At 38.6% G+C, this 18,389-nt stretch overlaps 3 protein-coding genes across 4 annotated transcripts; 2 read left to right on the forward strand and 1 right to left on the reverse strand.

The window, feature by feature from the left end:
* Positions 1-1,184: 1,184 nt before the first annotated feature.
* zfpl1 (zinc finger protein-like 1) lies at positions 1,185-7,963 on the reverse strand. Of its 2 annotated transcripts, none has more exons than XM_079483664.1 (8): positions 7,796-7,963; positions 7,352-7,468; positions 7,132-7,243; positions 6,844-7,037; positions 5,328-5,403; positions 3,947-4,117; positions 3,134-3,257; positions 1,185-2,999 (listed from the first exon to the last, which is right to left on the reverse strand). In XM_079483664.1, exons 2-8 carry the CDS (start codon positions 7,451-7,453, stop codon positions 2,813-2,815), a joined length of 966 nt encoding a protein of 321 aa, XP_079339790.1. In that variant the 5' UTR covers positions 7,454-7,468; positions 7,796-7,963; the 3' UTR covers positions 1,185-2,812. The 2 variants fall into 2 exon arrangements, with proteins under 2 accessions (XP_079339790.1, XP_079339791.1); XM_079483665.1 differs by having other exon boundaries at positions 7,682-7,945.
* A 125-nt stretch (positions 7,964-8,088) lies between these two features.
* Positions 8,089-10,553, forward strand: rwdd2b (RWD domain containing 2B). Its single transcript, XM_079451155.1, has 5 exons — positions 8,089-8,377; positions 8,560-8,789; positions 8,867-8,934; positions 9,220-9,585; positions 9,840-10,553. Exons 2-5 carry the CDS (start codon positions 8,595-8,597, stop codon positions 10,078-10,080), a joined length of 870 nt encoding a protein of 289 aa, XP_079307281.1. The 5' UTR covers positions 8,089-8,377; positions 8,560-8,594; the 3' UTR covers positions 10,081-10,553.
* Positions 10,554-11,315: 762 nt separating this feature from the next.
* cdca5 (cell division cycle associated 5) lies at positions 11,316-17,556 on the forward strand. Its single transcript, XM_079487613.1, has 7 exons — positions 11,316-11,426; positions 11,545-11,715; positions 11,818-11,930; positions 12,125-12,204; positions 12,704-12,766; positions 12,849-13,352; positions 16,760-17,556. The coding sequence occupies exons 3-7, from the start codon at positions 11,876-11,878 to the stop codon at positions 16,838-16,840; spliced, it is 783 nt and encodes a 260-aa protein (XP_079343739.1). The 5' UTR covers positions 11,316-11,426; positions 11,545-11,715; positions 11,818-11,875; the 3' UTR covers positions 16,841-17,556.
* Positions 17,557-18,389: the final 833 nt, after the last annotated feature.

The following is an 18,389-nucleotide window of genomic DNA, read 5'->3' on the forward strand; positions in this document are numbered from 1 at the left end:
GCAATTCCTGCGATTTTCTTTCGAGGGCTCAGCATACCAATTTTCAGTGCTTCCGTTCGGGCTGGCATAAGCTCAGTTTCAGAGGCGTTTGGGTCTCATGGCGTTGTTGGTCTGCCACCTGGGTCTTCTGCACATGCGACCTCTACATCTATGGCTTAAGAAGCGCACAGTGGTTATGATGGATACGACTTCCTCAGTTTGGGGCGCGGTGTGCAAAGGCATGCCGGCGTCGGTTCTTTGGTCACAGTCACTGAGCAGATGGCACATTAATCGTATGGAGCTGAAGGTACTAAGCTCTACAGACTTTTCGGGTATGGTTAGAGAAGAGACATGTCCTGATTCACACTGACAACATGTCAGTAGTTTCGTACATAAATCGCCAGGAAGGGGTCCATTCCAGACCCCTTTTCAAGCAGGCGGCAAGGCTCCTGCTGTGGGTGGATCGGCATCTACTCTTATCAGAGCAGCGCATATTCCCGGTCGTCTGAACGCTTTTACCTTGGCATATGAGAGTCAGAACTGCTCTTTCAGTATTAGAGCTCATTCGACTAGAGCTATCGCCTCGTCGTAGGCCTGGTCTAAGGGCACATCTATTCGGGACATATAGTGGATGGTGTTCTCAGAACACTTTCGCTAGGTTCTAGTTTTTGGGCGTGTTTTCATTGGCATCTCAAGCCCTCTTGGTGAGTGCTGATCGCTTATGCTGCAAAGTTGTTACCGCGTTGCTAATTCAAAAATACACACGCTAAATGTAGTATTAAATACATGCTAAATGTAGTTTTGGGGATGGAATGGCACTTTAACGCTAAAGCTAACCTACTCCCTATTAATATGTCAAAAAAGTGAAAAATAATTAGCTATGTCGAGACAGCAATAGATCTGTTGAGTTAATCTTTAATGGATGCTCTTCTTACTGTGCGATGCAAATTGTGTAACTTCCGATGGCCTGCGCATGTGGCTAGAGTAGCTCAAGCTCCGCCCACTAGGTCCCAAGAGGTGGAGCTGGAGCTTTGCTCCACGCCCTTGGTTTGTGCAGCGAGCACCTTCTTTTGACACAAGCATCGAAGCTTTGGTGTCACAGCCAACATCACAAAAAAATGCCATAGTAGTATGAGTGCATGAAGCATGATTTAGGATTAGTGTTGTTTGTGTAAAGAAATAAAATGACACTTTAAATTATGTTTCAGAGAGCAGTTATATAATTGACATTTAATTTAATTCAATTCAATGTGCAGTTATAATCACATTATATTTAAATATATGAATCCGTTCCACACACTTTTACTATCACCACATGGCCATACCCAAAGATACCCTCAAGTAAAACATATTGAAATGGATGCATCATATAGCTAATATCCCCAACACAGAATATGTGTGTTCCTATTCCTCCCTGTCATGGAGATGCCTGTGAAAGAACATTCCACTGGCATGATCTGCACATGGCATATTATCTCCTCCATATGCCCATGGCAGATTTTCTCCTGCTATTCATCCACTGACGTATCACTTCCTGTCTTCACTTGTTGTTGCCAGCTCAGGACATTCTACTGGATACCAACCCTATCACCCTGGAAAATAATTGTTATTGTGAAACCAAAACATGTTGGAATTAGACATATGTTATTGTGTACATTACAAAGAAGTGACAAAGTTAAAAGTGTGCAACAACTGGAAATCATTTCAGTATTCTAGAACGCAATTGGATCTCAGTAAAGTTAGTTGATCACTTTCTCTGAAAAAAATTATATGAGCCCTCTGAAATTAGCAAATGCAGGTTTGGATATTTTAGAATGTCATTTAAATATGCAAATCCTTCAATATAATATATTCTTCGGTGTCACCTGTCAAGAAATCCAACAAAAAATGTATTTTAAAATTGATGAAAGATGCCAACAGAAAAGTTTATTTAGTATTTTTTGCATTGTGAGGATCTCGACAACCAAGCACAATTATCAGAAGCCTGTGTGAATATGATGAGCTCTTTTTAACTGTACACTAGTAGTATTTCAGTTTGCATCATAGTATTATTTGTTGCACTGCCAAAAAATTATGCAGGACAATTATTTTAGACAAAAACATTTTACTGTTTGACAGTAATAATATAATAGTTATTGAACCTCACAATGCAAAAAAAGTTATTTTCAGTATGACCTATATATGAAACCTGTGTAAAAGGGCCAAAGAATAAGATGTCAATATTTTTCTGGTAGTCAGATTTACAATTTTGTAAGAGAGTAACCAAATCTTAATGCTTCAGTAGGTTTTACAATCTGAACATAGTCAGTTACCTACAAATATAAATATGCAGAGTAGTTTTTACTAGTAGTGGGACTTTGGTAACTGAATCAGCAATCATACAATAAACTCAAGTAACCAGAGCCTCAAATGGAATAACACGTCCTATACTGATTCACACTATGAGTTATCCCAAAGAATTCATATGCATATTATAAATAATTTAAGGACAGATTGCAAAAACAGCCACAGCCACACCCACTTCAAATTCTTTTTCCCAGTGTCAAAAAGGTGACACTAATTTAAAAGGAAAGATGTCCGAACTGAACGAAACACACTGCAAGTCTTATAAAGCCTGTATCATCCCACATAGAAATGGGAAATTTGTTGTGCGACAGCATTTGCTCCAGCTTTCTGACAATCTCTATAAGTCACATTATTCCACAGAGGCATCTTCATGCTGGTCCCAGCATCCCGAGGTGCATTCTTTCTCCAGCACTTTCAAGTCATTTTTTCCACAGAGCAAAATTCCAGGTTGAATCCACAAATTGAGTCAAAGCAGACAGGTGTTCCATCACATGTTGCCTACCCGGATGTTGGGATTTAACATGGGATCCAGGTTTGGGTCAGACTCAGCAGAGGCCCGGCCAAGTTTTGCCATGATGATGATGAGGGTAAAGAATCCAATCACTCCAACTAACAACAGCATGAAGATCCGCTGTTTCAGCGTAAGTGCCTTTCTCTTAGGGCCTGTACGATTTCTATAAGGAAGAACAAAGGCATATCAGTAAACATGCCTAACAAATATTTTACTATTTACCAGTACAAAGGTATGGAATGATCTGTTCAACTCAAACCGCTCATGTGAAGAAAACAGCCAACTGCGAACACTCACTTTAGGACCTGTGCAAACCAGCTAAGGGCAGGTCGTCTGCGATATTTATCATCATCAAAGTCAATCTGCATCACTGAAGCGTTGCCTGAGTCGCGTGTGTCATATACCTTCCTTGGGGAAGTAGCTAAGACGAAAAATAGCAAGAAATCAATGGAGAGTGCATTAGAGTTCAAAGAAAGGAATTCATTTTGAATTCTGAACTACATTGATTCAAAAAGTAAACTAGCACATCGCTAGCATTAACTCAAGTAAACCAAATCATATGGGTGATGCTAACACGTTCTGTTAGCATACTACTACTACACTTGCATCATGAAAACTATGCAGAGTATCCACTCTTACAGTATGCACCAAGGGTGAAACTGTGACTTTCAATGTTCAGTTAAATGTGAACCAGAAGTCTTCTGCAAATTATAACATTTTCATTTTGTTATTGGTCCCCATTTGATTGCACTGACAAATTTACAACGTTTATACACAAATGCCACAGAGATGATTTATCTAGCATTTTAATCAAATTTTTGTGCATCTAAAAAGTGACTCAATGTCTCAGCCAATAGTTTACATCATTGTTGTTTGTATGACAGTTGACGCCCAACTGCATACTGCAGATTCTCATCCTATTTTGTAACTGTACACTATACAGTACACAAGATGCAACAAACTAATAATACTTTCTAAACACAGCCAAAGTATACGTGAAGTTAAACCACTATCTTCATATGGTTCCTTTTAATTATTAAACGGCACTAGATTAAGAACTTTGATTATGTCAATAATTACAGAAAAGGATATGTCAGTGTTAGTGGATACCTGTGTTGATGGTGATTGTGTCAGTAGTGGATGTGGTACTCATATTAATGACAGAGTGGTTCTGGGCAGGCAGTTCTCCATTATTGTGAATGTTGTGGATGAGCTCTTTATCCTGATGGGGTAGTAGACTGGTGGAGGAGGGGTCTGAGATTGCCATATCCACTGCAGGGGCTGTAGCATTGACAGAAATATTGAAATATCTATTACATACAAAGTATCTGTAAGCTTAAATGTGCACCTATACTATTTTTGTTTAATGATTTACTGATACTTTATCGATGCCATAAGACATATATCCTATTCAAACATATTTACTACCCATGTTTCATTTATACTAATAATTTATTTAAACAGTTCTATAAATAATTGTTTTCTATCATTCGACAGTTAGATGTATTAATTGGGGGGGAAAAAGTTATAATTCCACTAGTCTTTTGATCTTCCAACATCGTTGGCACATTTAAAGTTTGTTACTACGGTATAAGCAATGTTACATTTAAATTTAGTCATTTAGCATGCGCTTTTATCCAAAGCAACTTACAAATTATAGTGGAAAAAGAATAGAAGCAATTTGTGTAACAAAAGAACAACAATGCATAGGTGCAGTAAAACTTGTCTCAGTTGGACAATTCTCAAAAGCACGCGGCATGCCCATGCATCAACCAGGGAGAGCGGGAGAAGGAGCATGCGCACACTTCACTTTCACTTGTGTGCAGGAGAGACAGAGAGAGCACTATGTTCGCGAAGTTCAGCTGTGTTTGTTTGTTCACTGCATTTGGGTGATGAATATTATATAAATGATGTATGTAACGAAGGATTTGGAGATCGCTTGAAACTGATAGATGGTGCGGTGGTGCCAGCGCTAAAAGATGGGCGGGCGGGCGGACATGACCCGCCCGCCCGCGGTAAGTGAAACTGATGTCTGTGTTTTGTTGGCACAACTGTTGTTTGTTATGTGTGCGCACGTGCTTTAGTTCCACCTCCCCCCCACACGCGTTGCATGTTTTCTGAAATAATCGTACAGCTGTCATTGTCTTTTATAAATATGAACAAACTTAAGACTCTACGGATATTAGAAGGGTACGTTACTGTTCTGTAAGTACTCAAGTTTAACATTAGATATGCAGAAACTGTTTGCATTATGGCCGCTTTAAAAATAAAGATTTTAGCAATTCAGGGAGTACTTCAAGGTAAAAGGGATTCAGCTAATAAAAAAACGATTGAGAAAACATGCCAATGAAATGGGTGGAGACTACATCTTATTCCGAGTAGATGTTTCTAAGGTATTATACACACAATAGTGTAGACATTTGTTTCACCTAGTTTTTCATTTACAGTGCATACAATGTTTGTTATTATTATAAATCATTAACAGACTTACTCTCAAAAGATGACCATTCGGAATAACGTGTAACATCATTTATTGTAGGCTCTTCTCGTTCTGGAGGATCCTCAATCTAGAAAGAAATAATATCACAAGCTCATGTTTGAAGCCGTGACAACATCCATTTTACAGAACAAATTAAAGTTAAGCTTTAAGGGGTAATGGGCAGGCAGCCGGTTGTTATCGCAAGAAAAAACCCAGACATTGTCTGTACATTATCCCGCTTATTACCTCACAAGTATGTTACTGGAAATGTAATATTGATTTGATATATGTTAAAACCTCATTTCTAACAAATGCAGACCTTCTGCTAGGAAAACCTGTTTGTATTTGGTTTTAAGGTAAGACTTAAAGGTTTCATCTCAAATATCATGTCAAATGTTATTTTGTATTTAATTTTTGTGTAATATTAAACTATGCATGTCAAAAATATTACCAGCATCTGGGTTACCAGTTTAAGGGGTTGATATCTGGTAATATCATACCTTGGAATGTCGCGATTGGCCAATCAAAATCAAGTATTGAAAATATTAAAAGACTTAACATGTAGCAGCCATAAAATACATTGAAGCACATACTTTAAAAAACTATGTGAAAAATGCATTAGGCGTATATCCTGACTAGTGCCAGAAAATACAAGGTTGATGCACACGTCAACCAACCACTGAGCTCAAAACACATCTTTATACTATGGGTAAGCAAGTCCTAAAATCCATTCATATTATCAAGTTCTAGTTATCTCTAGCGTCAAATGTCCACGGTCCCAAGATGGTCCTCAAGTGCAGAACACAAGATCCAGGGGGCAAAGTGCGATCCAGATCCAACTCTTCCCACGTTTTATACTTGGCCGCAAATTGGAGTTAAGTTACAACTGAACTGCAACCTTCCAATCTCTCTCGTGTGGCCAACACGGAAGTGACTTAAACTGCAATTCATTGACTTTTAGCAATCAGGCGCCTCAGCTCCAACCACGTCGGCCCTCTTTGCCCATTTTCGATTATCAGGGAGTGACGCACTGGTGAGATGAGGGCCAGCTCCGCCCACCTTTAACCTGAAAACAGCTCATCAGAAGCCTACGGGTGACGTCACAGACACTACATCCATGTTTTATACAGTCTATGGTTACAACCCGTGGTCGCCAACGTTTGCTCTTATCAGTTTAATCATAATTTAGTCTACGCCTGGAAGTAATGATCACAGTTATGTTAAACCTACACTAAACCTAAATCTAATAGAATATGTTATTAAAAATACATGAATAAATAAAGTTTGTCTTCAGCAAGTTTGTTTTTCCATCAAAAGAATAATTTTAGTTACGACTCAATGCGGAAATGGTCGAACAACAACAAGAGTGTGATGCAAAACTGCTGCAGAAATCTGTCAACCAATCAAGACAGTGGGAGCAGACTGGATCGAGGGTCAACCAATCACAATGCAATAGGAGGAGACTGGATATGGATCCAACCTTAGCCCCTGGATCTCGAGTTCTGCAGTGATGAGCTACAGCCCTCACCAGTGGAAGGCCCAGTCCTGCTCTTGCCCAGTTGACAGAGGACAGCTGTTCCCTTAAAGTGTCGGCTACAGGACTAGCCAGGTTTGGGGGAGGAAAAACAGGTCCCTGGCATGTCGGGCACTGGTACCCAGCAGGCGCTGTGTAAAGGGGCTGACGGGATGCCAGCTCATTTAGACATGACCAGTGAAACAAATCTGAAATGTTAAAGAAATGTAAATATTTCAATCTTTGTTGCTTTTTCTTAACACATGAAGTTCACTGTAAAACATCATTTCTGTAATCCCTTACCATAACAAACCAGCCGGACAGTATCCTGAGAACCTAGGAGCTGACTGCACAGACTGCAGTTGGGATTGTAATCACTGTCCTGTAGCCACTGTAGGTATGACTGGACGATACACTGTACAAACACATGACACACACAAGAAAAAAAAGGTTTTGCCGCAACTGTAAATAGAAACATAACCTCATGCCTAATAGATCAGAAATAGAAAATGTGGACACTAACCTTATTATGATTGGACACAAGGCAATGTTCACACACGTTGACTCGATGTTCAAAGCAGAACAGATTCGTCACCTTCCTTTTGGGACACTTGCACAAACCCATTGTCCTGCTGTCAAGCTAAACATTCATGCATTTTAACATACAGAACTCATATATAAACTCATGTAAGCTCAATCCTTTCACTTGTAATAGAATAAAACACATGGCAATCTTACAGTACACCAGCTTAACCCTGAACCCTGCTAGCACCTTTAACGTCAAATCCCTATTGTGCTAACTGACTCATACAACAGGCAAATTTCGAAAAGTGAACGTGCAGATAAAACATACGTTTTTAAGATGACATTGGCCGTCTACGTCTGATTAGCTTTTCAGTTGATTTAAGTGTACGAAACAAACTTCCTGTGTGCACTCAACACCTCTGCGAACCAATGCTGTATTTACCTGCCACGAACGCTAGAAATACTGGATGACCACACAGAGATGTAAATGTGAACATCAAGACCAAACGGATATTTTTCTCTATGTTTTGCTAGCGTTTCTTTGGAATTTACTATTTTTGCCACGTCTCTTCCGCTACCGTCGCATGGCAATGACATCACTATACGCCACAACAGCAGTAATTCGAAATCAAAATAAATATATTCTTTTAAATATATTAAATGCATACCTACAATTGATATATATATATTAAATAAATGTATATATATATATATATATGCGAAAATGATTTCAACACCAAGGCTCTTATTTTGAAACTCTTGTTTCCGTTAAGTCGTCATGCTATTCTTGACAGAGACGTTTGTAGAGACGTTTGTCTCTGACTAGCAAAACTCATAACAACATAATGTTCTATTAGTAAAGCCACAAGCAGCAGAGAGCAACTTCGTATGAACATTGCAAGGGAGGCTTCCGGACGTCTCCGCGACGTGCGTGTGCTATCTATGTGTTTTCCTTGTTGGATCAGAGAGCAAAATCTTCCGTTGAACGTCATCCTTCGAATTCCGATGGAGTTTTCCCCTTTGGGTAATATTTATACATATGTAATGGTTTGTATCTGTTGATGAGAAACTTGTGAATATACACCACGAATAGCTAAAATTGGAAAAGTATTTGCACAAGCCTTGTATCTGGCCCATAACAGGCTACAGGATTTGGTGATCTGCTTTAATTCCCATTCTTCATATCCGTTTCTATGGTTCTGACAGTCTGGTGTGAAGTTTGAAAGAAGAAAGCTAGAAGTATGGCTTGCTCAGAGGACGCCGAGGCTCAGTTTGCAGAAATAGAACTATTATTAAGCATGTTTCCAAGTGAAGAAGAGTTACAAGTGGACCAACTCTCTCACGCAGAGCTCAGAGCTTTCGTTGAGGGCTCAGCTGACACTCCTCCCAGCACTAGACCCCAATTTTCTGTTATGTTAAAGGTGGAAAACCCTGAAGTAAGTATAAGAAATAGATTATGCATTACTGTGTTCATTAATAGTTTGCTTTCTAAGCTCATTTGTTGTCTTTGCAGGTGAACATTACGTTGTTGTGCACTTACCCAACGGATTACCCGCGAGTGTTGCCAGAAATTACTGTCAGGTATTTACTTATTTTTTTTTTGCCCAGAAAGCCCTATCGTACTGTACATGGTCGAAATACTTGAAAGAAACCTTCCCTTTTATGGAATACAGGGGCATTTATTTGACTATAGTCCTATTATGCACTGTGATATAAATTTAATATTTTGTTCTATTTATGTATTTTAGACCAGCCGTGACCCGTAATTTTAAAGAGACTTGAATGTGTTACAAATGCTTTCTTGCTTGTAAGTTGCTTTGGATAAAAGAGTAAATTAATGAATGTTAATGTAATTCACCTTTCCAGATGCCCGGAGCTGAATAGGGCGCAGCAGACACAGCTTCACTCTGATCTCAGCGCTTACCTGTCTGGAAACTGCTGCGGTGACGTTTGTGTTCTGTCTGCTGTACAGTGGATAAAAGACAGTGCACAAAAATATGTCATTAGAAGTATCCCACACAGCGAGTCCAAGAAGGAAAGTGTCTTGACACAGTCAAAAGAGTCCTTTGCCAGACTCTGGATCTACAGTCATCACATTTACAACAAGATCAAGAGGAAGAACCTTTTGGAATGGTCAAAGGAGCTAAATCTCTCTGGGTTCAGTATGCCTGGAAAGCCTGGTATTGTGTGTGTGGAAGGGCTGCAGTCCGCCTGTGAAGAATTTTGGGCCAGGTATTGATTGACATGCAAAACTTATTAGAATTTATAAAATATTTGATGTAAATAAGGGAAAGTAATAAAATGAAAATAAATTCATTGTATTATTTAATGACCTTCACGCTTTTATTCATTAAGATTTTTTGCTTTGCAACCAGTTGGAAATCATGCAAGAACCAATTGCTTTTGACATCAGGCCTTCATTTGCGGTCATTGTTATATGCATGCATTTTCATTTTTAAACATTAAAAGTTTATTTTTTCCACTAGGGTGAAAGTGTTAACGTGGAAAAGAATTATGATTCGTCACAGAGAAGATTTCCCTCTGGATGACACCTGGACAGAGGACAGAATTAACTCCTTCCGCAAGTTTTCTAGCTTTAATGAAGCGATTTTTGACCCTCATGGAAACAGAGGAAATCACATGGACCTTGGACAGCTGTTTCAGTTTCTAAATGACAAGGGATGTGCTGATATCTTTCAAATGTACTTTGGGATTGAAGGAAGATAACCGTTTATGTATGTGCGTGGACATTGTTAAAGGACATGCAGTAAATTAAACGGCTTCTCATCCCTTTCTAGAATATGGGGAACATGATTTTAACCTTAATTTTTGGGCTCAACAAATAATGTTTAATTACCTTTATAAAAATGTTTAGCCTACAAAACTTTTCAAAACAAATGTGTTTTGCTTGTTGCTTCAATTGATGGCTGTTCATTGTTTTTCTCCAGAAGGGGGAACAAAATGGGATGCTGCAATCTGATATCCATGCCAACAGTGTTATTACATTAATTTAGGATTTTGATCATGTCGTTCTATCTTTCTATATTTACCTGGAAACAGGCAATAGCCAAATAACACATTAAATAATTTTGTCTTATTGTCTGTGCCATTTGGGAAGCATGATATTTTGATGTACTGTACAAAATGTAATAATGAATATTATTTAATGTTTCTTAACATTTAAAATGTTTTATTTTGTATATTTTGGGTGAAATGCTATTGTTTTTGTAAACCTTACTTTAAAAGAGTAATAGTCATAATTTTATTTGGGAGAAAACATTGTGTAGTTGATCAGACAAACTGTGTTTTAAGAAACAGAATCATTTTATTGACGCTGTACTATTCAGTGTGTGGGTGGAGCGGAAGTTTCTTATCACATTTTTAAAATCACAACAAAGTTTAAAGTACACTTGGTTGAAGAGCCATCTTTCAACACGTCATCATCAGTATTGTTACCCGTGGTTTTGGGCTGTTGCGAACATACCCTCGCCTGTGTGATCAAGCCAGGGCTGATCAGACCTTGAATTGTGTCAGGTTACTCTATTTAGTCCACAGTAAGGCTTTCTTAGCAGTTTCTGTGGTACTCCTGGTGGCTTTTCTCTTCTGGGTTCCTGCTAAACCCACTTGACCTAGGCCTGAGAGATTGCTGGGATCTCACTCCTGGGTCAGAACTGTGGATGCATTCCATTCCTTGACCAGGACTTAATATTTTGAGAAGACAAGAGAGGACATGATACCCAGATTAAATGAGGAGCTTCGGGTTCTGGGGCTCAGTTTGGCAGGGCTCTCTCCTCAGTTTATGTCTTTCCCTAAACTTCCCAGGTCCTTCACTGTGCCCACCAAGATGTCACATAAATGTTACTACATAAAAATACATTTACGAATGTAATATAACGAATGAAGGGCACATGAGCCTAAACTGTTCCGCAAGTGCTTTTCTGCATCATCCTCGTCTGACCGTTGGGAGGCGCAATCGCCCTCGCATCATAAAAAAAAGATGGCGCTAACACGGGAGGAAAGGAAGATAGACGGAAGCTCAATGTCACGTGATACTTGTCTTTTCTCTGCGATCGGTAATGATGTTTAACATGTTTCTTAAATAATAGTACAGCAATGGTTCTAATAGGCTTGCATTCGTATATCAAGAGTGCATCTTTATGCTTATAATATTTAAAATCTCTGATTTAAAAGTCTTGTAGATTTGTGGCTGGTATAGCTCCACCCCTCTTGCCACACCAGCCATGTTTCCTGTGCTTTTTACATGGAAAGGCGGGCGAATTTGAATGCAGCGGATTCTTATATTTCATCAAGACAGAATTATTTGTCTTCCATTTGACATTATCCTATATAATACTGTGAAATGTAAGTAAAACAATAATGTTCTTTTTTGACTGATTCAATGCAGTGTTGTTGTCGCCTCTGATTGTTGCATATATGTAACGTTGTTTTTATTTGTTGTTTTAGCTCACTTGCTAACGTTAGCAGGAATATTGTACTCCCTGGAACTGTAGCTTGTTGCAAAATGAGCAACAAAACCCCAAGATTAACGTCCCGAAAAAGCACCGATCTTATCAGAAGTGAGTGTTAATACACTGAATCATTACAGTTTACCAGCTCCTGGTTGGTTGGGAAACGATCGATGGGAATGCATGGTTAGCTAGGTTTGTCATTGTAAAATTCAAGGATTTCTTATAAATGTCTTGTTTTTTTTTCTTGGTTGCATAATTTCATTGCACAAACACAGATTCTGTGATTTGTTTATTTTTCATAGAGTCCAACGGAGGCAGTCCCCCTAGAAGACGGTCTTCCAGGCTGTCAGCAAATGACGAAAACCTCACCTCTAAAGTTTTGGTAAGTTTACCTAGAAAGTAAATCAAACAGACAGAAAGGTTTGAAAATTATACATAGAAACCGTTTGTAGTGAACATTTTGCTGTTATCCAATTTATTGAATAAATTAAATTCCGAGTGATAAGAACAAATAGTAATAATTTACATTTAGCATACATTAAATGCATTAGGCGTGTGTTGCTGTCATGTCTGGGTGACTTTAACTTCTCAAGGTTGTGTCTGATAATCTGAAATGGACACAAAATCTGAAGCAGTAATACTGCTGTGAATACTTAAGAAATACATGTATATTTATGTTTTTTTTTTCTAATCTTAAAACATATATACATTTAACATTTATCAGGTTTTTAATTTAAAAGTGTTTTAAAGCTTAAAGGAGTTTTGTAAAATTCTGTACAATATAACGTGTGTTGTTTTGTAACAGGTCTGAAGAGTCAATGAACAATAAACATGTTTTATTTTTTGTGCTGGATATCTAATATGATGTCTTTTTTTTTAAGGCCCCACCAGTGGCTGTTAAACGGTCAATCACTGTTAGGAAAATTGCACCCAGGAAAACACAGGTAAATCTGACATTTCAATGAATGACTGAATGTTGATCATGTACCACTGCCGCCTTTTACTTATTTGGAAATGTTCCTCTAGGCCCCCTCCGACAGCAACAAGGAAAATGTGGAAAGGTTGACAGAAGTTTTAAAGAAGACATCCAAAACATTTACATCATCCCCAAATCAATCAGCTGCACCCAAGACAGCAATCCTCTCTCCTATTCTGCCCCCTTCATCTCCATCGTCCCAGCCTAGAGAACCCACGGAGAACCTTGTGTGGTCCAAGAAGGTTCGTCGTTCGTACAGTCGCCTGAGTGTGGGGGACAAGTCCTTTGAAAGCCCGAAATCCCAGCCTGCCTCATCCTCCTCTCCCAACAGCCGGGAGACCCTGTTTGGGTTCGAAAGGCTTCAGACGCCAGAGGTGATTCGTAAAACAGACGGGTCTAGGGCAGGACTTCAGGGCTCCATGTCATTAATTGTGGGTTCTTTTACCATCTCTGCTGCTGATGATAGCGCTTCCAACCCTCCTGAAGTAGATCTAAACATCCCTGGTGTCTGTCTGGTGAAGAAGACAAGGCGAAAGCGGGTCCAGCAGATAAAGGTAAGAGCCAATGAGCAAATGAGGTGGTAATCTAAAACTCTAAAGCTATTTAGGCAAAACATTTTACAGCTAGTATTACATAAAAGAGAATCAAAGTTTGCAGACAGCATTAGGGCCATTCATACAAATGGGAGATGCAGAGCTCAGGAATGTTTTTTTTATAAAAAGTGCAGCATAGAATGCTTGGGTCTCGAAACGTCTCTGCCATGTTATGCCAACTTGCTGTAAACAGAAGCAAATTTCTAATCAGCCAATCACATGGCAGCAACTCAATGCATTTAGGCATGTAGACATGGTCAAGACGATCTGCTGCAGTTCAAACCGAGCATCAGAATGAGGAAGAAAGGTGATTTGAGTGACTTTGAACGTGGCATGGTTGTTGGTGCCAGATGGGCTGGTCTGAGTATTTCAGTAACTGCTGATCTACTGGGATTTTCACGCACAACCATCTCTAGGGTTTACAGAGAATGGTCCCAAAAAGAGAAAATGTCCAGTGAGCGCAGTTCTGTAGGCACAGAGGAGAATGGCCAGACAGGTTCGAACTGATAGAAAGGCAACAGTTACTGAAATAACCACTCGTTACAACCGAGGTATGCAGAAGAGCATCTCTGAACGCACAACACGTCGAACCTTGAGGCGGATGTGCTACAGCAGCAGAAGACCACACCGAGTGCCACTCCTGACAGCTAAGAACAGGAAACTGAGGCTAAAATTCGCACAGGCTCACCAAAATTGGACAATAGAAGATTGGAAAAACGTTGCCAGGTCTGATGAGTCTCAATTTCTGCTGCGACATTCGGATGGTAGGGTCAGAATTTGGCGTCAACAACATGAAAGCATGGATCCATCCTGCCTTGTTTCAACGGTTCAGGCGGGTGGTGGTGTAATGGTGTGGGGTATATTTTCTTGGCACACTTTAGGCCCATTAGTACCAACTGAGCATCATGTCAACGCCACAGCCTACCTGAGAAATGTTGCTGACTATGTCCATCCCTTTATGACCACAGTGTACCCATCTTCTGATGGCTACTTCCAGCAGGATAACACGCCATGTCATAAAGCGTGAATCATCTCAGACTGGTTTCTTGAACATGACAATGAGTTCACTGTACTCAAATGGCCTCCACAGTCACCAGATCTCAACCCAATAGAGCATCTTTGGGATGTGGTGGAACGGGAGATTCGCATCATGGATGTGCAGCCGACAAATCTGCAGCAACTGCGTGATGCTATCATGTCAATATAGACCAAAATCTCTGAGGAATGTTTCCAGTACCTTTTTGAATCTATGCCACAAAGGATTAAGGCAGTTCTGAAGGCAAAAGGGGGTCCAACCCGGTACTATTAAGGTGTAGCTAATAAAGTGTCCAGTGAGTTAATTTTTTAGATTGAATGTTTGCATCATCAGGTAAAGTGTAATCCCAGTAATGCCAAAATCATATTACAATCGCATTATGAGGCTGCATGTAAAATAGTCGTGCAGCACTGTGTAAAAATTTAAATTCTTTTAACCTGACACGAACGTGTCGCGCATTTGAGTGGGGCTCATGTGTGAGGTGCTGTTAAAGACGCAAGTGTAAAGTCAGATTTATACTTCTGCATTGAAACTACGCTGTAACTACGTTGTAGGTTGTGCATAGCACGTGCAGCCTGACATGCCCCTCTCCAGAAATGTAACAACGCGTCAACCACAAACGAGGAGATATCAATATTTCAACAAAAATATTAAGTTATTTGTAATAAGTTACATTAACAAATTAATAAATTCTGTTAATAGAGATTTAATGTTAGTTCATGTCAGAATGCATTATGTAATGTTTTGAAGTAAATGAATTTAACCATGCTTTAAGGTTTATTTCCTCGTTTCACTTAAGCAGACAGCAAAGAGTACTGAGACATTTAGAACTGTATCATAGATTGATACCTGACACTCATATGTAGGTCTGTATGGTCACTGTGGTGAAATGTTATTTTTAAATGAGGAGGAAGACATGCTCAAAAAGCAAGGCAAGAACACACTGCAGTTTATAAAAACATATTCCACCGTTAATTATGTTTCGTTATTTATTATTCAATAACTTCCTGTATGTTCTTCTTGCATGGTATCGATTTAGTATTGGATTTGAAAGACTTTTCTTTTTCTTGGGTATTGTATTGAAGTCAAAGTTTAGGTATCGTGTAGGGATGCTCCGATCCAATATTCGTATCGGGTATCGGCGTCGATACGTAATAAAATTCTCGATCGGGTTTCGGTGCAATTTGTCACCGATACCCGATCTGACATAAAATTTGTGCTAGACGATGTAAAAGTTCATGGAGACACCGGCGCTTAAACTCTCTCGTGGGCGGCTGTGCATTGCGCAACGTGCGACATCATACGCTAGCAACGTGCCAGCTTTAGCTAGCAACGTGCGACATCATACGCTAACAACGTGCTCTGTACGTAGTGCACGTGAACTAGTGAACATATAGCAGCGAACAGCATGGAGAATTTTACTAAGCTAGGGAAGCTAGCGTTTTATTCATCTGTTTCTGTGTTGGATGTTAAATTTTATTTTCACTAAACTTTAGTTTAGTTAAGTGGACTTTGCTTTAGTGACTAAAGCATTAAAAAGATCTGATTCATGTTATTTTAAATATATCTAAAGCAGTAAAGCTATTACTTTTTTTGCTCAATTTCAGCTGCTTTATTGCGAATTGATTTTTAAATTATTTTTGCACTTTCTTAAATGGAAACAAAATCTCTTGATAATTTTTATGTATACCCGTTTATCAAGCTAGTGAAGCTGTTGTTTTATTCAGCTGCTTAATTTGCACCTTAATTTTGAATGTCTTTTGTCCAAAGATAGTGAAAAGTTTTGTTTTATTTTTCATTTGTTTTGCACCGGTGCTGGTTTAATAAACTATTTACTAAATTTTTGAATCATTAGTTTGTTATTTTGTTTTACGGGGTCAGGAAATTTATGTTAAGTCGAGCCTGATGTCTTGTACTGCAATGCACATAGTTTATTAAGTAATTGTGCACTTTACATTTTTTACCTTAGTATCGGATCGGTACTCGGTATCGGCCAATACTGAATCTCAGGTATCGGAATCTGTATCGGAAGCAAAAAAGGTGGATCGGAGCATCCCTAGTATCGTGACAACTCTACTTTTATTTAAAAAAAAAACTGTGATGGGGCCGCATTTGTTCATACGCCCGTGGACATTGCATCCTTATGGTCTCTGCATTATTTCAGACTCAGAAGTATAAATCAGCCTTAACGGTCATGCACATCCGTCAAGCACGTGTTGACATAGAAAAACGAAGGAAAATGGCCCCTTACGTATCACATTATTCCTTGTATACTGTAACTTTAATGGTTTAAATCTTGGTTATTTACACGTTTTCTTTCATTTTTTGTCAGATATCAGAGTTGGATCATCTTGCTGCAAAGATGAATGCAGAGTTTGAAGAGGCTGAGAATTTTGAACTGGTGGTGGAATAACAAGTGAGAAGCTCCACGCATTTAGGACTTTTTTTAACATCTTACTTGAGAACATATATTGCTTAATTATTGTTCAGTACACTTGAATACTGTTCCTTATTCTCCGTGTCAATATTATCAGAATGTTTTGTGAGATCAAACAAATCAAATTTTGTTGTTCTTGTACTATATAAGGTCATTTTACAATGCTACAACCAGCAATAAATCAAAACGGAACTTTAAGAAACAAACAAAAACAACGATGAATGTGGTGTTGCATGGTTTCTTTTCTAATAATGACTAGGTCTTTTTTGCCCACAACTTTAGTGGGACTTTTTACAAAATCCTTCTGATGTTCTTTTAACGTTTGTTCAATCTTTTTCCTATATTTCCTAAATATGTTTTCCTGTATTGCCAAATATCTGTAGTGGCCTATACATTGAATAAATTGAATTTTCATAGTCCCTGAACTAGTTTGAAAGTGCAGTATGAAGCAAATAAGTTGGTACATTGTTCACTTATTTGTCATTAATTAAATCTGTGACATTTATGTATAACCGCTTTATATTTAATGTGTGATTCACCAGATATATAAAAAATGTATTTAGATTTTAGTTTTCACTGTTCTACTGAAATAAAGCAGCGTGTTGGGGTTTTCAACAGGAGCTTGTTGCATATATCCTGTCCTGGTTTTACCAAATAGAAGTTTCTTAACATTCTGATAGCAATCAATAAGTAAAGTGATACATTGGTATTTTTATGATTATAGATCATCTGTGAAAGGCGTAGGACCAAACACTTTGCCGAATCATGTCCCTCGGTGCAATAAATCGAAGGTTTCAACAGGAGATGGGTGTGAAAAATGGGAAATCCCTGGTCAAAACGTGTAGTCAAGATTAATCCGACGTCACAGATCAAATCACAACCACCCTAAAATGACTAGGGGTATTCCAGAAAGTTTGTTATGTGACACACCCATTCAACGTTCGGTTCTCAGAAAGTGGAGATACCTTTCAGGATAACCATAGGAACTCGCTCTGAAGATGACCTGCTAACCATGTTTCAGGGTTAGTTCATTTCAAGGAAATGTTACTAAACTTGAGGAATTGTCTGCGTATTTGATGAGCGTCAAGTGGGCGTCGAAGCACAGATTATGTTTCATTTTATTTTACAGCAATATTACAATTACATTTCCAATCGTACCTATTGCAATTCAGCATTCACAACTACTTTTATTATTAACTTTATTATTTAACCTTTAAAATTATATATTTTAATAAAACAATGGATGCTGTTATTATTAAACTAATTAGGCATTATATTGAATACTGTATTTACTTTGAATTAAGTTTATTAAAACATCTCCAAAAATCACAGTTAAAGTATTTTAAGTGCAGAACAATTTATTGAGCAATTACATATCATTACACTTTTTTTGTGGTTTAGTGAAAACTTTGAGTATATTAACCCTGAAATGAGGAAATCTCTGGGTTTTCCGTTTCAGAATGCGAGGTATGTCAAACCCAAGATAGCGGGCTAAGTCAAGGTAACTCATACTCGGAGTCAGTAA

The sequence above is a fragment of the Barbatula barbatula genome (genome assembly GCF_947034865.1).
Source record: "Barbatula barbatula genome assembly, chromosome: 2".
Taxonomy (NCBI): domain Eukaryota; kingdom Metazoa; phylum Chordata; class Actinopteri; order Cypriniformes; family Nemacheilidae; genus Barbatula; species Barbatula barbatula.